The sequence below is a fragment of the Staurois parvus genome, unplaced genomic scaffold (assembly GCF_062004578.1).
Source record: "Staurois parvus isolate SC_StPar_1 unplaced genomic scaffold, SC_StPar_1.0 ptg000019l, whole genome shotgun sequence".
Classification (NCBI taxonomy): domain Eukaryota; kingdom Metazoa; phylum Chordata; class Amphibia; order Anura; family Ranidae; genus Staurois; species Staurois parvus.
In genome coordinates, this window is record NW_028317815.1 from 32,992,093 (window position 1) to 33,016,078 (window position 23,986).

Consider the following 23,986-nt stretch of genomic DNA (forward strand, 5'->3'; position numbering starts at 1 on the left):
AATATTTCCTCCTCCCCGATCCCCCACTCATGACTTTACCATTAAGATCAACAGCACAAACATTAGATCTTCCCCTCATGCCAGGGTGCTAGGTGTAATCCTAGACTCTGATCTCTCCTTTGGGCCCCACATGCACTCACTTGCTAAATCCTGCCGCTTCAACCTCCGGAACATTTCCAAAATCCACCCCTTTCTGACCAATGACACCACAAAACAACTTATCCACACCTTGGTTTTATCCCACCTTGATTACTGCAACTCTTTCCTCACCGGTCCATCGTTACACAGGTTATCCCCCCTTCAGTCTATTATGAATGCTGCTGCTGGACTTGTACACCTTACCAATCGATCAGTGACTGCTGCCCCTCTCTGCCAATCCTTCATTGGCTTCCATTAACCCAACGTATAAAATTAAAAATACGAACCACAGCATACAAAGCCACCCACAACACTGCCCCTAGCTAAATCACCAACCTGATCCACGGATATCATCCAAATCACCCACTCCGCTCCTCCTAAGACATCTTGCTCTCTAGCTCCCTCGTAGCCTACCCCACCTCCACCTAAGAACTGTACTTGAGCCACCTCCATCAGAATATCGCCTACAGCTATCACGTTTTGTACCACCTCCCCCTTTCTTTGCAAGCTCCACGAGCAGGGCCCTCCAATTCCTTCTGTATTGAAATGTATTGTAATTTTACTGTCTCCCTTATATTGTAAAGCGCTGCGCAAACTGTTGGCGCTTTATCATGTATAATAATAATATCTACTGACTACCATTTTGAGTTTCTGCAATAAAATTTAATCAAAATGGACTAGTCTGCTGCGTCATTTTTTTCACTTTGTGCGGGTATCTTTGAATTCAGTCCTCTGTAAGTTGATAATTTTCATTTCCATCAAACATTGGGGCAACTTTACGTTCCTAACACATTACTCCGTCCATATCAGCATAGATATCCGACATGATATTTTTCCCCATTGAGATCTGATGTGTTTTCAAAGTGTTCCTTTAATTTTTTTGGAGCGGTGTGTGTTTCTTGCTTCTCAATTAATATTTATATCTGACGGCAGGATATAGTCCTCTGGCTGATTTGGTTCTATTCCGATCAAGTCACTCGGTTGTAAATGCAGTCTTTTTTTCTTTGTTGAGGTGACCAAATGCTGAGGAGGTGGGAGAGAGCGAATGAGCCTACATGTCTAGATCTTCTTATGATTCTGGAATGCAGTTTTTACTAAACACCACCTCCGTTTGTTTATGGTTTAATCCTGTTGCTCAGTTTGAATTGTTTGGATTTGTGATGAGATAAGCTTTATCTAGTTTGCTACTTTAAAGCAGGACTCCAGCAAACCATTAAAGCATATACTATGCTGTGAAAAAATGTGCCCCCTTCCTAATTTATATTTTTTTTCCCCCCTATTTTGTCACACTTAAGTGATTCAGATTGTCAAACAGATTTTAATATTACACAAAGATAACCCGAGTAAATACTAAATTCAGTTTTTAAATTATGATTTCCTTGCTATATCAAGAATGAACTGTGATTAACCACATTTTTTGGAAAGCTGGGTTAAATTCACTTGCCACACCCAGCCTGATTACTTCCAGACCTGTTGAATCAAGAAATCACTTAAATAGAAGCTGTTAAAGTGAAGCATGCTAAAATATCTCAAAAAACAACACATCATGCCCTGATCTAAAGAAATTCAAGAACAGATGAGAAACAAAATAATTGACATGTATCAGTCTGGAAAGGGTTACAAAGCCATTTCTTTGGGACTCCAGCAAACCATGGTGAGAGCCATTATCCACAAATGGAGAAAACGTGGTACAGTGGTAAACGTTCCCAGGAGTGGCCAACCTACCTAAACTACTCCAAGAGCATGACGGTGACTTATCCAGGAGGTTGTAAAAGAACCCAGAACAACATCTAAAGAACTACAGGCCTCACTTGCCTCAGTTAAGGTCAGTGTTCATGATTCAGCAATAAGAAAGAGACTGGGCAAAAGTGGCATCCATAGTTAAAAGGCAAAAGCCACTGCTAGCCAAATAGAACACAAAGGTTTGTCCTCACATTTACCAAAAAACATCTTGATAATCCCCAAGATTTTTGGGCAAATATTCTGTGGCCTGATGAAACAGCATTTCATAAAGAAAAAGAATCCTACCAATACTCAAACGTGGTAGTGGTAGTGTGATGGTCTGGGGCTGCTTTGCAGCTGCATGCCCTGGACGACTTGCCATAATTGAAGGAACCACTAATTCTGCCCTCTACCAGAAAATCCTGAAGGAGAATGTCTGGCTTTCAGTTCGTGACATCAAGCGCACTTGCGTTATGCAGCAGTGGGGTCTAGGGGGCAATTACTTTTTCAATAAAGGTCAAGCAGGTTTGGACAGCTTTTTTCCCTTAAATTAAATCATTATTTAAAAGCTGCATTTTGTATTTACTCGGGTTATCTTTGTGTAATATGAAAATTTGTTTGGTCTGAATCATTTAAGTTTGACAAATATGCAAAAAATAAAAAAATCAGGTAGGGGGCAAATATTTTCATAGCACCATAAAATATTGCAACCTACCAGTCCTTCGATGTGGTGGGTGCATTTGTTTTTGTTTTTTTTTTTCTTTTCAGTTACCCCCATTTTTCACCTGCTGCTCTTGCAGTTACACACTTCCTGTCACCTGAGAGTAATGCTTGCTCACTGTTCTGTCTCCATGAAAGAGCAATGTTGTCATTGTTATAAAAGATGAGGTTGCATGAAGTAAATAGATATCCAACATGTCAAACCTTAAATTTGCGTGCACTAGTGAAAGGGCAACAAATTTAGTACCCTATATTTTCTATAGGCGATACTTTTAAAGCCTCTTATAGGTCATCAGTATAGTGTGTGGAGGAGGTCTGTTGCTAGAATTATTGCTCTCATTCTGGCGTGCGCAACGATATGTATATGTGATATGTATCGCAATGAAAAATGTGGGGGTGTTGTATGCTTGGATGTAACTTTCATAAAAAGAAAAAAACTTTACTTTTTTTTTAATCACATACGGGACAAAAAGTCCCCTATGTTATGATATTTTGGTGACAGGTTCTCTTTTTTGAGACATGCAGGGTCTCTAAAAGACCCTGCATGTCTTCCCTGTACTACACTGAATGTAATGCTGTGCACATCGCACCACATTATTCTTTCCTGGCCTCAATGACCGGGAATCTGTCGAACGGGGATCCAGAAGTGACGTCACATCACTTCCGGATTAGGAGAAGGAGGGGAGTGGATGTGTCCGCTCTCCTCCTCCCTTGCCTATACCAGATCTCGCGGCACCCACTGAACCAGTCTCGGACCCGCAGATGGGCAAGCGAAGCCCAGGGCATATAGCGTGGGAGAGGCTGACATTGTGGGCTATGTGGAAGCAATCACGTGGGAGCACTGCTGCCCAATTGCTTCCACCTGACAGATGAGCCCTGCTGCTTGCCCACAGCAAAGCTAAAAAACCTACCTGTCCGGCTCCCGGAACTAAATGTCCTGGGTGTTGGGCGAAAGGAGTTGAATATCTCTGGTATCAGCAAGGTTACCCAAAAAGTATTTTGCTGCTTTTATATGTAAAATATTATGCTGACTACTTTATTTATCTGAGAAGTTTGGTTAAATATTGCACATTGCCGGTTTACATAAAAATGCTGTTAAGTTCTACTTTAAAGTAGTCCATTTTTAAGTACAGGAATAACATTTTTGTTGAAAAGAAATAGAGCTGCGTTTACCACATTTACCTTATGTTACAGTGTGGTGCTTTTTCTTTTTCTGTTTTCAGCTAGCTCTATTAGTGCCATCTGCAGTAGTTTTGTGACCAGCTTTCTTCACTGGATCAGCACCTGCAGAGAACAAATAACATTCTTGATGCAGCAGTGACATAACCGCCGCCAAAACTCTTTAGCCGTTCCTCATCTGGATGTCACTTTATTGGTCTTTTTGTGTGAATCAATGTTTATATTTTTACTTTTGGAAGGTTTTAGGTTTTAAGTTGCAATGGTTTACGTTTTTTATCTTTGTAATTATTTTGCTATTTTATTGTTTTATTACAAAACTCCGTAAATAATTTTCAAAGTACCAAAAACAGTACAAAAAAAAAAATAACAATAGAGTAGGGGGTGAACAGAAAAAAACTGGTCTTGCTGGACCTCACTGTCCCCAATAAAATTCCCCCTACCCCTCTCTTCGTGATAACAGTTGTGTGTCCCCCAACATTCCAAACATAATGGTAGAACAGTCTGTGCAGATTTGTTCAGGATAGCAATACAAGAACGAATTCCCACCCCCCACTTAAGTTGGTTCCCCCATCGGTATAGCTGTAATTACTAGATCACAAGAATCCTACATGTCAGCCCAAGTGCAAACCAAAGCGGTCGAGAATTTGCCAGTAAACCTATTCGTAAAATGATTTCAAGCACCATCTACACCATACGCAACTGAAACGGACACCCTTGTGGGACTAACCATTCATCTCCACAGGGGAGATCCAGCAACCCCAGACGGTTTTAGATTTGTTGGGACAAACCCGGGTCAGATATGCTGCCTTATCGAATGGGAATGCAGCATTCACTAGTTCCTTCTAGGCTCATAGTAGGTAAAAAGGAGTTTCTTCCACTTTAAAATAGTAAAGCAAGATACTCCGCATACCGTATTCGCAAATCCTTCTATCAAGCTTAGATTTTTTTTTTTATTAGTTTTTGTTTCTAGACATGCATAAAAGCCATATGTTGGAGAACAAGACAATTCAATGTCCATTTTCCTTCATTCAAGAACCTGACGCTGATCTAGTCAATGGTATTGGTATAGTCATAACTGTTGTGATAAATTGGGTGACATTTGTCCAATAACGAGGAGTCAAGGGACAACGCCAAACTCACAGGAGAAATCTGCGGGGGGAAAAGGTACATCGCCAGCATTCAGCTGTAAGGACCCAAATGCCAATTTAAAGGGAGTATAATAGATGCATGGGTTTACATATTTTAACAAACTTTTTCAATTCTGTTGATGTTGAGGTAATAAAAATGTATAGAATACTTGGGTTCAGATAGTTCTGTTCCTTTTAGCTTGTTAAATTGAGTGTTATGGAGATTGTTGAAACTGGTACTTTTTGGAAGCGTACTAATGTGAAAATTAATTTGCTCCTAGGCAGGACTGTAAACTGTGCTTTTATTTCAGGTACTTATATAGCGCCGTCAATTTACGCAGCGCTTTACATATATATATTGTACATTCACATCAGTCCCTAACCCTCAAGGGGTGTACAATCTAAGGTTTTTATCTCAGTGTGGTTCTTGTATAATGATTTGGGGTGGGAGGGATGCAGAGGTGATTATTTTTGAATGTAGTTGGGATTATGCTCACAGTGCTGTGTAGGAAGCTGCTGTCTAGTGCCATTATGATTAGTTTTTGTTTCTAGACATGCGTAAATCCATTTCCAGGAGAACAAGACAATTCGGTGTCCATTTTCCCTCATACAAGAACCCGAGGTCACATATTTCTGTTACAGTTAGTTAGATTTGCTGGCTCTGAAAGCTCAAAATCAAATTTTCAATGAACTTCAGCAGCCATTTATGTCCAGATATTGTGAAAGCGAAGACTTCAAGTCTAACAATTCCATAGAAAGTCACTTTCCCAGACAGAGCACACACATGAGAAAAAAAAAGTAATGAATTCCTCTGATAAATTAGGAGCATGAATGGAGGTCAGAGTTATTCTACTTTTATCTTCTTCTTGTCTTAGCACCATGTAACTGGCTTCAAGAAAAGGAAATTAAAGCTGGCATTTTGGAGTCAAATCTTGTTTTTCCTACCCTGAGTCACAGAGCAGTGGATTCAGCAATTCCACAGACTGCCTTGAGAATAATGGGTTGACACTTGCTCACACATTCCTTGTTGCCTCTGAACAATAGTTTAGAACATGCTTGCTAGATCTTTTGGTACTCTCCGAACAGCAGACTGTTAAATGTTAAGTTCATCCCAAAGTGATATTTCTATTTTCAGTGTTGACTGGTTAACCTACCAGCAGGCTACTTATATTTCTCACAGATTCCAGCATAAAGATTACTTTCAACCCACTGTGCCTCTACAACCATTATAAAGTCAAGCAATGTGATTTTAAAAACTTGTTCTTTGTACTTTTGTACAATAAATGAGAAACCCATCAAAAAGAGTGAAACCCTCTAAAAATAATCATGGTAAGCTTCAATTTCTGGTACAGATTTTCTGATACAGTCTTGTGATTGAAGACCTAAGAGACCTATCAAGTGGGTGGTTTCATTTCCCTATAAAAACATCCTCAAATATGATATCTTTCTATTTACAACTCTGACAATTATTCAGTGGTTTGAATTGTAAGCGTTTAAGAAAATATTCAGCCTTAAACTGAATATGGAACTTTGTTTTTTTTAATGAGAAAACAGTGTTTAAAACTGTGTCCTGTTGTCTTGTGAAGTCCAAATGTTTAATAGGTCTACTATACAGTACAGTGTTCAGAATAATTTGTTTTCTTTTGGAATTGGTAGTGACAAAAGATGAAATGTCATGTTACTGATGATCTGTGTTTAGCCATCCAAAAAAAATGGAGTTGACCATAAATTTAATATTATGCTTACAATTGCATTTTAGAAGTATGTGGTTTCTAAAAACTTTTGTCTGCCACAGTTGGGGTAAATATTCTTTATTCACTCACTTATTACAGATCCAGACTCTGAGGAAGATGTGGCCATTAAATCTGCACAAGAACGAGCTGATATAGTTGCCAAATATGACAAGGTGAGTTTTTCCTGTTCAGAACCTTATCAGTTACCTAAAGAAACACTTTGCTCAGCTAAACATGAGAAACCCTTTTATGGGAAAAAAAAATGTTGGTGTCCTAGTGGCTCTAACAGGTATATGCACGAGACATTTTTTTTTTTTTTAAGTTAGAGTTAACAAAAAAAAAAAATCCGGACAGCTTTAGTCGCATCAGCAGCTTTGGCCTTTAGGCAGAACAGCAGTACATATGGTTTGACGCAGACACCCCTCATCCTTCTACACTGGGAAGTTTGCTTATGCTGCATCTAACATGATCTGTCAATGGGAGCATGTCTGATCATTCACAACATATTACAAGCTGTGCAGTCAATGAAAGACCCTTTCTCTGTTATGTTTTTACTTGTAACAGTTCCAAATGAATGTATGCAGAAATGTGGACGAATGCGTATATATACCTTGAGTAGAGCAAAGAGCGAAAACAGAGAGGAAATCCTCACTCCAACACCACACAAGATCGTAGGAATAGAGGTTTATCTTCAGTGCTCCCACCCACCCACTACAGTTTTGCTAAATGTGGGGGGCTGTGGCAAAAACAGTGTTGTAGGAAGGAAAGTGTGACATATTTCTCATCCTGAATGCTTGTGTTCCATCTGGTAGTTTTTTTAATCTACTTTTAGGGGTTGTATTACATTATTCTAAAATGATTATTAAAATTCAGACAATTGGGAAGAAATTACTTTCTAAGGTTCCTGCTTTTGTTCCTGAAACTGTAGGGCCGAGAAGGTGCAAAGATCGAACCTTGGGAGGATGCTGATTATCTTGTTTACAAGGTCACAGACAGATTTGGCTTTTTGCAGTAAGTACATTTATCCATCTCTTCAGGTGAAATGTTCTGCATACTATTAACATTTAGGACCTGGGTACTGAGATAATAAAGACAATGCTTGCTTGGCTGCTCTTCAATCGTTTTAGTGATAGTAAACTTTAAAAAAACAAAAAAAAAACATTTTCTTCCTGCAGCGTAAAGGCATATTGTGCTATTATGTATTGCATACTAGCACATTATGAAAGACTTACTTTAAAACGAAGCCCTCCAGCAGTGCAAGGCTTCCATTTTCACCTGGTCCTCCTTCCACTGGCATGCCACTCCTTCAGAGTGCTTGAGCTGGTGACATCACCAGCTGCCAACCAAGCAAATACGGTGCAAATTCAGGAGTTTACTACCGCTTTAAATCTTGCTTACTTGAGAGGATCTTTTACTCCTCCCACCTGGCAGTCTGTTATGTAGGCTGTCCTTCCAGGAGTCACCAGCACTGTGTAGAAGATGTACATTTAGCACTGACTCTTGTGAGAACACAGCCAGAACAGACTCTTACTATGGGTGTTTACTTTTTTTTTTTTTTTCTGGTGTTCATTTATTACATTTTTGAACAGTTTGTTTTGTTTTCAAAGCACAGCACGAGTGCTGGTCTCCCACAGTTCATTCACATCTAACACCGTGTAAGCAAAATCACGTGTGTGTGTGTGTGTGTGATTTTGCATTTCCAGGTAGGGGGTGCGCGCGCCCTACCCATGCCGCCAGCCGCGACTGTCAATCACCGGGTCCCGGCTGGTGATTACTCACCAGCGCCTGGTGATTGACGAGCATCTCCCATGAGGGGAGAATTGTTAGTAAACAAAACAGTTCTCCCTGTCAGTTTGTGCACACTGCTTTGCATGGCTGTGCACAGCCATGCAAAGCAGTGTGCTTGCAGTGAAGCACTAACACACAGCCTCTAGTAAAACAGCAAGCACACAGTTACCCTTTGATCACCCCACATGTTAACCCCTTCCTGCCCAGTGCTATTAGTACAGTGTCAGTGCTTTTTATTAGCACTGATCACTGTGTTGGATTCACTGAGGATGTCAGTGACACAAGTCAGTTCCCCCCCAGTGTCAGAATGTTCGCCGCAGTCCCACTATAAGTCGCTGATCATGGCCATTACTAGTAAAAAATTCAAAAAAATCATAGTATATATACCGACCTTTTGTAAGCGCTATAACTTTCACGTAAACCAATTAGTTTACACGTATTGGGTTTTTTCTTTTAGCACAGACATGTAGCAGAGTACATTTTGGCCTAAATTTATGACAAAATTAGATTTTTTACATTTTATTTATTGGACATGTTTAATAGTAAAAAGTAAAAAAATCTAGTTTTTTTTTTTCCTCAAAATTGTCTTTTTTTTTTTTTTCCTGTAGCGCAACAAATAAACAGGCGATCAAATACCACCAAAAGAAAAGCTCAATTCGTGGGAAAAAAAGGACAGAAATTTAATTTAGGTGCATGACAGCGCAATTGTTAAAGTAACGCAGCGCCATAACACAAAAAATTGCCTGTTCAGGAAGGGGGGGGGAGGGAAAATCCTCTGGAGGGCAAATGGGAAAAAAAAAAATCCCCAAGCCCTATATGTGTTATTTGTATAAGATTACAGGTATCTTGTTATTTCATTCATTTTGTGAGAGTAGGGTTTAATTTTTTTCTTGATCATTTATTAAGGGACACAGGAAGTCTTAATCTTTTGGTAATAACATAAAAATTGGACATTGGCAAACAAAAAAACTAGACCAACCCAAGATAACCATTCCACTGCCAGCATGCCTCAGTGTTGTGCTAGTGTCCTAGGAAGATGGATGCATTTCTAAAGCTGTGCAATGGTAGACTAAGTTATTAATTTATCTTTTTCCAATCAAGTTACTTCTCTACACCACTGCTTGAGCTTTGTCTCTTTGATTGAAGCTTTTCAAGCATGTTTGTCCTCCGCTTGGTTTTTGGAGTAGCGAATCTGAACCCCACTGAACTGGGTATGTGGGGGGGATATGTGGCACTTTCTAGACTCCGTTCTGGTAAAATTTAGCTGCCGAGCAGTTTTCAGGGCCAGAATCGTTGACAGTGCTTCAGCACTTATCTTGTCTCTGATGACTCCCTTAGTGAGTAGGCTGGTCGGTTTAAGAATGGGGCACTACCTCATTTATTTGGGTCATTGAATGCCTTTAATCCACATTCCTGTGAGCTTTGATAAAAGAGGTTAATGCTGTGGCAATGAATACCAATGTAATCCACTAGTTGGAGTGGCGTGTCATACAGCATTAAGGAAGCACACATCCATTGCTGCTCCATGGAATTAATCTGCAAAATCTTCTTCCTTCTGTTGAGAAAATTATTTTTTGTTTCTCCACTCCCTTGTCCCACACATCAAGATCCCCCCACCCTCCCAAAGCTTGTCTGGCAAATCCTCAGACAAGCCTTCCTCACCTCCACCTTTGAGGATGCTTGAAAATCTTGCATGTCAGATGATAGTGTACGGGAGTTGGTCTGCAGTTTTCCTCCCTGCCCCTTAGCTTCTCAGTTCCATCCTTCCTGGGTCACTGCAAAGATTAGCATATCTCCAACAAGTAATATCTGTTTTTCTTGAACAAGTTGTAATTGCTCCAGTTCCTGTGACAGAATGGTTCTAGGGGTTTTATTTCAATCTGTTCACTGTTCCCCAGCCAAAAAATGGCATTCACTCCTTTCTAGATCTCAAAGCTCTTAATGTGTTTGAGTCCATAAAATATGCATGGAACCTACCGAATCTGTCATTGTCTCCCTCCACCAGGGAGATTTTTTAGTTTCTCTAGAGATCAGTGATTCTAATACCTGCAGGTGTCCTCTCAGGCTCACAGTTTAAAAACAAACTGGGCAAGTTTGTCTCCAAGAATAAGGATCTTCTAGTGGAAGCTGTGGATTCTCTAGTGGCTTTATCGGATCAATACACCATGATCTGTGGTTTTCCTCCCCTGAATCTTCTTCCTCGTCTGCTTTTCAGGATTGAACTGCAGTGATTCCCAAGATCATTATTGGGCCTGTTTGACTCAGGTGGCTGTGCTACCTCTGTATAGTGCCATAAGATGGAGTCCGTTCCAGCTTGGGGCTGGACTCGCTAACCAGAAGTTAGTTATTGAAGCTTGAGCTAGGCAGTGGCAACAGAGGATTTACAGAGTTCGAGGAGTCTTGGAGAAGCAGGGTACCTGTTGACACTAAAGGGCATGTCCATATAGCAAAAGTGAGAGCCCTTAGGCATAGAATCGAAGGAGCCACATTGTCAGGCGACACCCAGGTTCCGGTTCTCTGATCAGGCAAATACTGAGAACTTTCTTACAGGAAAAAGTCTTTGGAGTGCTGAGATGCTAGGATCACATGTCTGTAGGGTATACAAACCAAACTGGTAGGAGTGCAGTGGAACTACACAGAGGCCAAAACTGGTAACAGGACCCATACAAAGGTCCATACTAGAAATGCACAGGTTCTGGTAATGAGAGGCTGGCTGAAACACATTGGGAATATCACCAATGCAGAGGAGCAGATAGCTGACTGGAGGATACAGGGTGACATGCTGATCAATAGAGACTGGTTACTGGCAGGGACGCACAGGAGGTTATTTACTAAAACTAGAGAGTGCAGATCTGATGCAGCTCTACATAGAAATCAATCAGTTTACAGATTTAATTGTCAAAGCTTAATTGAACAAGCTGACGTTAGAAGCTGATTGGCTACCATGCACAACTGCACTGGATTCTGAGTGTTCCAGTTTTTAGTAAATCTGCCCCACAGTGTTACGGGGGCAGGATGCAGACAGGGGAACACGAGGATCACAGGAGCAAGCTCGCAATACAGGCATAAGGTATAGGTTGGGTGCCCAGGGGACACAAGGCTGGATGCAGATGGCATTACACAAGGATCATTGGAGAGACAGGTGGTACTGAGAAAAGCTGGCATCATAGAGGTGAGGAGGCACTGGGGATTTCTTTAGAAATGCAGGGAATTCTGTCTGCTCAGTATTCAAGCAACAAGTCCAAAAACACTAGCAAACCTGCATGCTAGTCCTTTAAGACAAGATCCTACATCTGGATCTCTGCACTATCAAAGGTCAGGTTTCTGCACTTTTACTGTTTCACAGACTGTTGCCCTCTCAACCTCTGATTAAGTTCTTTGAACAGGTGGACTCCCATGCAACTCCCCCTGCCCATTCCCTTTGATTCAGTACGATCCTAATCTGATTCTCGCTTTGCTTCAGTAAGTGCCGTTAAAACCCATTAGGGACATTAATTTGTCTTACCTGCAAGGTGGTGTTCCTTGTAGCCATCACCTCTGAGAGGCAAGTATTTGAATTGACAGCCTTCTCTGGAGGGGACCCTTTCTGGTTCTACATAGGGTCTCTAGGCGGCTCAGGCAGACCATCATCCAAGCTTATAGTCTCCGGTATCAGGTTTCAGACTTTCCTGTCAAGGGACACTGTACAAATCTGTGCTTCTTGGTCTTTTTGGCATCAAGCAACTGTTGCCCAGACTTGATAGGCTGCTACCTGGTCTTTGTTCACACATGCAGGTTGCATGTTTCAGCTTCATCTTTGAGTGTCCCCCAATACCTGTTTGTTTTCTTGGGCTTTTTTGATAACCTGAAGGTTAAGACTTCCTGTGGCTCTCAATGGACTAAAAAGAAATAAGATTTTTGCACCCTCTGTAAAATCCTTTTCTTGGAGCCCATTGAGGGACACAGGTTTCTCCCCCCTGTGTTTGATTATGTTTTCTATACTGCTTCACTACAAAACTGAGTCCTTATGCACACTGGACATTTTTACAGCTGCTGTTTTTGGCTTTTGACGTTTTTTTCTACAGCCAGTAAACTCCCCAGCATGTTATCCTATGTGTCCATGCACACATAGACTGTAATCAACGTTTTTTTTTGCTGGAAACCTCCCCCCCCCTGAAACTAGTGGGTTTCTAGAGGAGTTTTTTAGCTGTAAAACGCGCGGTAAATCACGGCAAACCAGCGTTTTTGGACTTTTTTTGACCCTCTCTCCAAATTTTTTTCTGCTAAAAAGAAAACCTAAAAAAACCAGCAAATGCGAAAAAACGCAGCTAAACGCTGAAAAACCACAAGTTTTTAACTTGACTTTACACAGCTAACATTACCAGCGTTATTAAAACACCCAGTGTGCATAGAGCCTTAGCTGTCACAAGACTGCTCTAACTGCTGATGAGAAAATACATGCACCGGAGAGATATATAGGATGGGGATAATCTGAAGGGATCCTTTCCGTTTTATAATGATTGTCCAGCATCTTTCCTCTGCTTGAGAATTATGGTGGATACACATTTCCAGATCATTACATTCATGCGTTTATGACGCTTATTAACTTAAGGGATCATCGTTCCAGTAAGAGTCCTACCATTACTTGGTGGTGCACTTGTTTTATTTGAAGACACATGGTGTTTGATTACACACTATCCGAATATAGGGACTTTTTTCCATGTTTTTCTCAATTGGGACTTGAATATATGTTGATGTTTTTTCATTATTTATGTACATATTTGTAAACAATGATGGTTTAGCGCAGCAATTTATTTGTTATCTGTACACAATCTGATTGTTTTGCCAGCCTCATTCTTTTTATTTTATTTTTCACTTTTTGTGTGACTTTTTTGCCAGTTTTTATCATAGTAGTGAGAGGGATTATCCTAGGCTGGACTGTATTTTTTTTTTTTGCCAGTTTCTAGTCCTCCTGTAGGCAGCAGTCCGTATCAGCCAAAAGTTAAGGCTTCCCTTGTCTTTAAATGGACCCCCAAGGATTTTACAGTGAGTACAAAAATCCTATTTTTTTGGACGTTTCCAATTCTCTGACCTGATTCCTAAGGTGCAGAAGTTCAGTTTCCTTGTTGGGAAAATGTATTTAATTACAATGATAATATATTGGCATAATTATTGTGAATGCATAGATTTTAGTTTCAAAATGTAGAAAATTGGAATGCTATGTCTTTCGATTTTACACCATTCCATTTTGGGTTGGTTTAATGCAACAAGCTCTGTGCTGCCCCTGCCAAGATTTATTTTATATTTACTCTGTTCATTATTTTTTTTCCAACGTGCTTTGAGGTAGTGCATGTTTGATTTACTGAATCTATGATACATGCTCCATGAAAAAGATCCATCATTTCCCTCCGGCACTATAAAGTAAGACATATTTACTACATGAATTTATACTTTTGCTTGAAAGAAAATATTGTTTTTTGGCTGCTAGGTTAACATCTCTGTTTAACATTTTTGAAGTCATAAACATAGGGTTGGTTTAGTCACATAAAGCTGACTTTATGGATTGCTATAAAAGCATGCTTGTTGGATTGTCATTTTATCCCTCTTAGTGAGGAAAGATGCTACGTAGTAAGAATAATCACTCTCAATAGGGACATTGACAGTATATAACGTACGACCTTGAAAAACACAGTAAATGGAGTACAGCCAGGATATTTTTCTGTCAACAGTTTCTTGTGATGTACTCCCTTTTTTGCTCTAATCAAGAGGTTTCTACATGTAAAAGCTGGAAAGTTTCTTCTCAACTAAAAAGCTTATTTGGCATAGAAATGTTGAATGGGATCCTAACTACAGAATGTCCTTTGTATGTGTGGTCTTGTGTGTCAGCCACAACTAGTGGTATATACATCATTGTAGGTGAAGAGGGTTTGCTATCAATGGCAGGCTCTTGGTAGCATGGGGATGTAATCAATACCTGATGTAGCTGGGACCCTTTTGGTAAGTATTGGGCACTTAAAAAGGGCTTTGGGCTCAAAAGGAAAGGAAGCGTACCCCTGCAAGAGCAGTAATCATAAACAACCATTCAAAAAATTGTCTTTTGCTGATGTTTCCCCAACAGAATTAATCTGAAGATCTGCTCAGCGTCAGTGCTGTTCACAGAATAAGCCTGCGGGCTTATTTTGTACAGATCATTTCTGGTTTGTGGGAAGATGAGATGATTTAGGGGCTACAATACAAGCAATGATGTAACTGCGCAACAATGAAGAATATTTGCATTGTTCACAGTAGGGCTGTAACTAGTGATTATTTTCGTAATCAATTAGTTGGCCAATTATTGTTTATTGAGGATAAAAACCTCAAAGGGTAGTGTATTTAATATGTAAGTTTAAAAAAAAAACAAAAAAACAATTTATTCTTGAATATCTTCATGCAGTGGTAAGTCTAAATTACCAGCTATATTGTTAGGGAACAAACTATCTAGTCCACTCTGAAAACAATCAGAAGAGATATATACACTATAAGAGGTTGAATTTTGTACATATCTTCAGACTCGGAGATAACAATTTTTATTAAAAGATTATTTTTTTTTAAAAAGACACTGTTTTGCAGATTTTCAGACATTTGTTTTCTACCACATTTCTACATTCACTATATCTGGTTTCCCACAGAACATGGAAATGCTATTATCTTAGTAAATATAAACTGCTAAATACCTTTTCTTATCAGCAGTATATAGCAGCAGGGCTTGAAAAAGCCGCTCGCCAAATGCGAGGAGAAATTCTCTAACAGCGAGCACAGATGATGGAGCGGCTGCGCTCCAAGCCTCATTGTGAAGCCGAGTTCCGGTTTCCGGCTTCTTCAGCACCGCTGCTGAGGGGAAAGGTGCAGGAGTGGTCCCCTCTACTCCGCTGAGAGGAGACACCCTCTCCACCGCTGCGGGGGACTCAAGGAGTAAGTACTGTATACATGTCATATCACTATAATGGAGTACAGGGGAGCTGGGATATACATTGCTGTATACATGTCATATCACTATAATGGAGTACAGGGGAGCTGGGATATACATTACTGTCTACATGTCATATCACTATAATGGAGTACAGGGGAGCTGGGATATACATTACTGTGTACATGTCATATCACTATAATGGAGTACAGGGGAGCTGGGATATACATTGCTGTATACATGTCATATCACTATAATGGAGTACAAGGGAGCTGGGATATACATTACTGTATACATGTCATATCTCTATAATGGAGTACAGGGGAGCTGGGATATACATTACTGTATACATGTCATATCACTATAATGGAGTATAGGAGAGCTGGGATATACATTGCTGTATACATGTCATATCACTATAATGGAGTACAGGGGAGCTGGGATATACATTACTGTATACATGTCATATCACTATAATGGAGTACAGGGGAGCTGGGATATACATTGCTGTATACATGTCATATCACTATAATGGAGTACAGGGGAGCTGGGATATACATTACTGTATACAGTTTATATTTTGGACTCTTTATTCTAAAGAAAAATGTAATTTCATAAGCTTTAAGGGGGCAGGGTTGGGGCAGGCGGGGGGTGGGGTTGAAGGCGGACCTGGGCAAGGATGGGTGGGGCAACTGGTGGTGAGTAAGGTTTGTGCCTGGTTAGTAGGTCTAGACTAGAAAGTTTAAGCCCTGTATAGCAGTCTTGTGACTTCTATCAGTGTAAGGCCGAGCACTGGTTAATGCATGTAGGAGGAGTATTCATTCTCCTCTGACTGTCCTATGGAGGCTGCATGACTCCTGACCCTCTGTCTGGACAGTGCTGATGGGTCCTGTGCCAATCACATGCATCCCCCCCCCCCCCAAAAAAAAAAACCCTCTAGCAATACATCCCAAACTGAGCATACTGTATGTAGAGTGCTTCCTAGGGCTCTATACTATCAGCAGATGAATTGGAACTATGGAAGTAGCAAAGGATCAGAGAAGAGAGGACCAAACAGCCTTTTTATATAATGCGAAGGATTAACCCCTTAGGTTCAACAGCGAGTATAACAAACATGATTTACTGCATATACAGACTGATTTTACTGTTGTGGGTTTAGTAACACATTAAAGTATATGCAAACCCTAATCTTGTAAACCAACCCATGCAGTTTAAAATTGAAATGAAAGGCAATACTTTTGTGTAGATATAAAAATAATTATATTACCTTTTTCCCTTGTTTTTTAAGTGTTCACATACCCTCTAAGCTCCTTATGTAGCTGAGAACAGATAGCTGTGGGAGGAGAAACAGCAACATGTCGAACTTCGTAATGAATGGCTGTTCAGGGGGAATGTATGAGCAGTCTGATTGGAGGAGAGCACACTGAGTTCCCATCACAGCTAGAGAACTGACCATGCTTTGCTCTCATGCCTAGTATAGTCCATTTTTTAATAGGAAAACAGAGGGACTGGCAGGAACACCACAAAGGAAAGCAATACAAAGAGACTAAGAAACTATTCAACAAAAGTACACGGTACAGCTGGGACATATCAGGAATGTGAAATGTTGTGTATACATATTCTTTAAACTCAGATCTGACAAGCAGCAGACATTTTTTTTTTCTTCTCACTGTTGCTTTATGCCCCTAATCTGTCCCTGACTACTACTTGAATAAGATTTAGTTATTGGGTGCACCCAAGCTGTTTTTATGCTTCAAAAATATATTGCAGAAATAAATGCTTACATCTGAGTTCAATAGTATAAGCAGTGAATACAATATATAACGCATGTGCATGGCATGGAATACAAAGCACACTAAAACAATAGTGATACAAATGCTAAAGCTCAGGCAAATATAAAAAAAATTATAAGCAAAAGAAATACCAGTGTCAAAACATTTACATAGAGGGAGAAGAGGCCCAAAATCAAAATTTTGGGGTGAGCATCACCCTTTTTTCCAAGAAGGTTCTGAGGTCCTATACACTCACATCCCCTATTTTAGTAACCACATATCCTTTTGGGCCTATCTGACACAACTTGGGATCAGAATGACATCACTGTGTGTCACTTCCGGTGTGACTGAAGCCCCAATTGTTGCCAACCACAAGGCAATGCAACCTCTGCACAATGGCTTCCAACCCTAATCAGCAGTCCTTTGAAGTGGCACGGGTTCCAAAGTGGCACAGGTTCCAATCACAGCAGGCTAAAGAAGAGAAATAGAGCATTGTAGTCTGTAAGAGGGAATCCAGTGGGAAGCAGCAGCAATCATGAAGGGCAGGATTAGTAAAGCTATAAATGAAACCAACTACTCAACTCTTTTAGCCTGTATTGATATGCGATTAGTTTCGAGGACTGGGAATGGACTTTAGGAGCCAATCATTGACTGGAAACACATTATGAGACTGCTACATATTACTGCTGTTATAGACCTTTTACAAATAAATGCTTCCATGTTTGTTCCTCTTTAGCCCACATAAAATTTGCTTCTGCCACAGCAAGATGTTTTCTAAAAGATCAGAAAAAAAACATTAACAGAAAAGGGATTGACAACACAGAAAAGAGATGGCGTGAAAGCAATAAACCAAACCATTAGCTATTCGAAAATAGTCTAAAAAATATTTTACCTCAGTGGCCTCGGAAGTAAGCACCTAGGTAAGGAAAACACATACAGGGGAATTCAAAAAGTGTGCCTTGGACTCTCTTCAGAATTCTGTCGGGTATCCACACCAAAAGTGTTGATGCTTGTTCAGAGAAAGGTACATGAAACTGTTGGAGGGTCCATACTGGACAAAGCCTTTACCAGTGCGTTTCCTTTCCAGCTGCTACAACCATTGCACAGACAAGCTCATGGCTGAGGCATTTTTTTTTTTATTGGTATGGGCAAAATCTGATGTGGAACTAAGACTGGTTCCCCACTGGGTTCCGCCTTGCTATTGATTGACCGTGCATGCTAGTAGGTGGATCCGTTGCCACTAATCTGTAAGGTACCGGCTTTCCAATTTGCCCACTGTTGTTCGCCGTCGGTAAATATCAAAGCAGACTGATGGGGAACTAATCTCTTAATTCCCAACAAGCTCCTCCCACCCAACATGTTATGTTATTCTGTGGTTGAGGGGATTAGCTCCTTATCTGGTCTGCCATCCCCTTGAGCTTGTCATTTCCAAAATACGGGCTTTGCCATGTTTGGGTAATGATGACACCATTATTCTAATCCCCTTTATTTACATTAAGCTTTCAGCCAGTGAATCTCCAGGCACAGGGCTCGCATTTATGACGGCTTCCTGACAAAGACATGCCCCAGAATACCTCTATATGCCATCTCAGATCAGTGTTTTAATTACTGCCAGTCTGAATCTGCGAACTGGCAGTAATTCTTTAGGAATGTCTCAGCCATGGCGACAGGATCTGAAAGTGTATTTACACTTTTGCAGCCAATTTTGGATAACACCTTATTTATATTTGTTCCCATTAACAAAGTTATACTAAATACACACTAGTTAATTTACATTATCCCTTCTCTTTCTTTATATGGATGATTTTACTGTAATTATTGAAATCTAACAATAAACACAAACAAATTGCCTTTTTGATCTATATACAGCTGTCACATGACTCAGCTCTTTCCCAGCCTGTCTACAGGGTAACAGTGGCAGGAGGAGCTTCTAGTCATCTACTGCTGGTCACGTTAAAAAAAAAACCCAACAAAACAGCCTTTGGAATACAGAGTAAAAATTAATAATTACTATCAGTAAACTGTTTAAATTGTCATACAAATGTATTTTTTAAATCAAATCTTTCACGCCCCTCCAGCCTGTGCCTTAGAATAACAGGGAAGTGAAGCCTCCATCAATCAAGATGCAATACCCCACCACTATTGTGTTAAGATGGTTAATGCTCATGCAGGAGGAGGGAGGGAGGGAGTGGGCTGCCATTTTCCATGTATAAGCCCATGTGTGTCTCTATAGTCACATGGGCTGCTCAGATCTGATGGGGGGAGGAAATGCTCAGCATAGAAACTCACTGAAAACTGAGCATGTGCACTAGCTGCCTACACTTCTCTGCAAAATCCCCAACTGCATTGGGCATATGGAAAAGAGGGAGTTAGAGAACAGCAGGATCAACCAGGCTTTTTTGCTGAATACAGAAAACAAATCCCATAGTGGCTGAGCAAGTATGAACAGTATGTAACAGCATTCATTGATATTTTTTTTTTTCTGATGTAGGTTTAATGACACTTTAAAAATAATAATTTAAAATTTGCTGTTACCTTTTTAATTGCTTTTTATTTGCTTAAAAAGTCTTAAATGTTCTCCCTGCTTAGTAATGTTTAGGATTGGGCTGTGTAGTAATGTTTAATATAATTAACCCTGTCTGTATTGTGTTCTTCATTTTTGGCTGCAAAATTTGAATACTGTCTGTCTTAACAAAGGGTTAAAATTTTTAGAAACTGCCCTCCTGCAGAGTATTTCAATCAGCGATAACTAGAGTCTGTGTGAGGACAAGACATTGTAAGGCAGGCCATAGATGATGCAATTCTGTTTTCCTTCAACCACTGGTTGAAGAAAAAAAAAAAGAACTTTTCTTGATTCCCCCATCAACATTGTCAGTGTTGATGGAGGAATCCCTCCTGCAAAGCTATTGTGTTTTACTGTTGGGGCACAGGGAGCCGTCTCTGCCAGGAGAACAGAATTATTGCTAGCGGCTAGCCACTGAAATAATCACATGCAAATATCTGACACGCTGGTTTTACCCAAGTCGTACAACAATAGAATTGGGTATAATCGGCCTGCCCAGAGGTGATTTGAATCTTGGCTGATCCCTGCTGAACCGGCTGAGATTTGAACCATCCAGCTTAAAGCAGCGCATAGATAATGTGTTTTTCTTTCCTTCCCCCATGGGTCAAAGGAAAGTAAACCACTGAATTTCCCCATAAACACAGTCAGTGTTAATGGGGGAATCCCTCCCGCAGCGCTGTTGTACTCTGCTGGTGGGGAGGCACAAGGCTCCTTCCTGGCTAGCAGAATGCAATGATTACTGCTAGCGGCTATAGCTACTGGCAGTAATCGCTTGCAATAAAATCTGACAGGTTGGTTGTACCCAAGGTGATTGATCGACTTGGGTGCAATCAGCCTGCCCATACATAGATCGAAATTTTGCCGGTCTCTGCTGAACTGGCCGAATTCTGATCCATGTATCGCTGGCTTAAAACAGTCCAGAAGTTCCTAGAATCAGCCATGACACCTCTTAGGGCTCTTTTCACTTGCAGTGATTATTATTATACAGTATTTATTATACAGTATTTATATAGCGCCAAAGGGTATGCTCAGCGCTGGGGGGACAGATTAGTAACACATTAAAGTGCCTTCCACTTTAACACATATTTTTTTGATTTTGTGATGCTTTAATGAAGGTTGGCAAATCCCTTCTGTAGGTTGTTTCTCTATATATACCTGTCACGGTATAGGGGCCTGCCAATTATTAATCCCCTTATTAATGCCCTGTATCACATGCCCTCAGCATCCTGCTCTGTATCATTCCAATTGTCCCCTGTGTCACTCAGCCAAATGGCCTAACTCAATGGCCTAATTCAATTACTGTGGGCCCCCCTCCTGGCCAGCTGCCCTGCCAGCTCGCCGCACACCTCCCAAATTGCCTTTCATCTAGGCCGACATCATCCCTGCTCCCAGGATGCCCCTGTCACCAGCCTGATTCATCCCTGGGGTCTAGTGTTCACCCCTCCCCCTCTCATCCTGCTGCCATGGGATGAGAGGTGAGACTTCCACCACCCTGTCCTGTCTCTTCCTCTCTGGCAGCCAGGAGGTGGCGAGATTCACACCTCTCCAGGGAGAAGTGCGAACCTCCCACAGGGATGGCCCTGGCTCCAGAGTCTAGCTGACGCCAGCGCTGGCCCGGCCCCGGTTGCCAAGGCAACCGGGAAGCGTCCTGCATGAGCTTGAGAGGCTGGTGCCGGGCGCTTGGGTGCATTCCGTTGTGCAGTCATCAAAGGATCCCCAGCTACGGCGGGACCTTTGTGACTAGACTCTGCCAGCCCACCCCCAGCCTCACAGAGACCCCACAGGAGGTGAGAGACTGCCAGAGACAGCCTGCCTGCCTGCCATTGCCAGAGACTCCACAGAAGGGGGGAGACTATCACAGCCTGCCTGCCTGCCATTGCCAGAGACTCCACAGAAGGGGGGAGACTATCACAGCCTGCCTGCCATTGCCAGAGACCCTACAGAAGGGGAGGGACTGTCACAGCCTGCCTGCCATTGCCAGAGACCCCACAGAAGGGGAGAGACTGTCACAGCCTGCCTGCCATTGCCAGAGACCCCACAGAAGGGGAGAGACTATCACAGACTGCCTGCCATTCCCAGAGACCACCCGCCTGATCCAGACTCCACAGGTACCTGTGCTCCGCTTCTACTCTTGGGAGACCAGGCACCCTGTTGGACCCGTGAGTACCTGCTTCCCCCCTGTGTTACCTGAACTGTTGCTGTGGTGACCCCTCGCACCCCCCTCCTTTGTCGGACTACCCTTGTTACAGGGACACCCCCTTGGCTATCCTGGTGGACTATAAGTGGGTGGGGCCCCCTCGTTACCCCTTTTAGTGGCCACTTCACCCTCTCTGCCACTCCCCTTATTGAAGGACTGCCGCCTGTTTGCAATAAAGCTTTGTGCGTTTGCCGTCCACTCTGTGTCCCCTGTCCTGCCTTTCCTCCGTCACAATACCATTACGTGAAATACGAAGCGAAGGTAACTCTGAAGTGTCTCTCTGCCACTGTAGGTGTGGTTAGGGAGCGCTGTACTAGACACCTGTGGAAGCTTTGGAGATGTAGTGAAGCACCTGGAAAGCTACATGCAGTATAATTTTTTAAGCAAACTCGCCAGTGTGTACAGGATGGTAAGGTAATCATGTTATTTAGTGATATCAGCTTTAACTGGCATTCAGAGTGCTTCAAATGCCATATTTTAAAGCAAGTGTAAACAAGGCCTTAAAGTTCACTGTGCATTTTAGGATCATCTTACTTCTTGCATTTGTCACTCCATTTGTTCTTGTTCACACACTTTTGCTAGTTTGTTTTAAAATAAATGGTTGCGTATTTATAATGTTCACATTTTTGCCTTTGTCATGTGCTTACATTTTTTTATTATGTGATTTTGAAAGTATTGGCATCTAGTTATATTATCAAATAGTAAAGAGTAATCCAGCTGTAAAGTTGTTGATATTGTGATAACATGAACATTAGTATTAATACCACATAGTTCTTTTGTTGGGGTTTTTAACTTGCCCTTCAAAATTGTATTAGCTTTGCTTTTTTTGTGGCATATCTTATTTCTTTTTAAGTGCTTCATTGTATACTTTTATTTGTATTGTGTATTGAAGTGTTATCTTAAAGGAGAAGTTCACCCTTGGGAACATGTTACATGTTCCACCCGTTTTTAAGTCTGCAGGAGACCTGCATGGCATCAGTGATCTACTGATTGCTGGTGCAATGCTTTCCAGGCTCCTGCAAAAAAAAAAAAAAAAAAGTGCATTTATTATTTTTGTCTAAGAGGTGAACTTATCCTTTAAAGATCGTCTGCCAACTTTTTAGTATGCTTTTATGCTGCCTTTCAGCCAAGTCTGTAATGGTATAGATCTGGATATGAAAGATATGTCTCTGAATTAAATGAAATTAATTCTGAACTCATGAATTTCGATTTGTCATTTGACAGTTCTTCTAAAACTGACCATAAATAGCAAGATGGGGCTACCCAATCAAACCTAGGCGTCAATGAATTTAACAGGTGTTAGAGTATTCACATATGGTCAGATCTGAAGAATCCACTTTATCTCCCTTGCACAATTTGCACATTGTACAGGGCAGCAAAAGAAGAGATGGCCTAGCTTTGTGTTTTTTAAGGTTTTTTATTCTACCTAAGCAGTTAAGCATGTGCCCTTGAATAGGGTAATATACTATTCTAAAATGATCATGCTCCTTTATGGGAAACTGGATACATGAGAGCTCAGACTCTACAGTGTCCTTGCTTTGTTTACTGTATGCAGCACTCTTTCAGTGGTGGCAATTTATGTCCATCTTATCAGATCGCACCTCTTCTCTGTGATTTCTGAGATTTGGACAGGAATACATTGTGAGAGCTATTTTTTTTTCTCCGGGTTGCTCCTTTCAAGAAGGTGATGTGTTTTTTTTGGTCTCAATCCTAAAATGTAAAAATAACACACGCAACAATCCTACTATTTAAAAAATCCTAGTAAAGGTCATTTGATTCTCCCGCTGGCTTTTGGTGCATGGGTATATGCACCCTCGTTTCCTGGTTTCAGTATGTAGCTTATCAGAATGCCTTTCTTTGTAGATTAAAGGTCATAAGCTGGAACATTTTTGAGTATTGTTTGAGTTTCCATAATAAAGCTGGGTATACATGTATCGAAATTCAACTGGTTAAGCAGTTGCTGTCAGAATACACAGCAGGGGAAGATTCCTGCAACCACATAGCTTGTGCAGAGGCAGGAATTTGTAACTTTTCTTTTTTTTTTTTTTGCTCAGTGTAAAACTCTGTATATACCCAGCTTAAAGGATTCACCTTTGTAATAATAAAATAAAATACAATAATG

At 41.0% G+C, this 23,986-nt stretch overlaps 1 protein-coding gene across 2 annotated transcripts in view; it reads left to right on the forward strand.

Moving 5' to 3' along the window:
- The window catches only part of USP6NL (USP6 N-terminal like), a 215,140-nt gene that overhangs the window by 90,832 nt on the left and 100,322 nt on the right, over positions 1–23,986 (forward strand). For both annotated transcript variants that reach the window (XM_089686373.1, XM_089686366.1), the window contains 2 exons: positions 6,719–6,792; positions 7,548–7,630. Coding sequence is in view for 1 of the 2 variants with exons in the window: in XM_089686366.1 (XP_089542492.1) it covers positions 6,719–6,792; positions 7,548–7,630 (157 nt within the window). In the remaining variant the exon portion in view is untranslated. The remainder of the gene's footprint in view (positions 1–6,718; positions 6,793–7,547; positions 7,631–23,986) is intronic.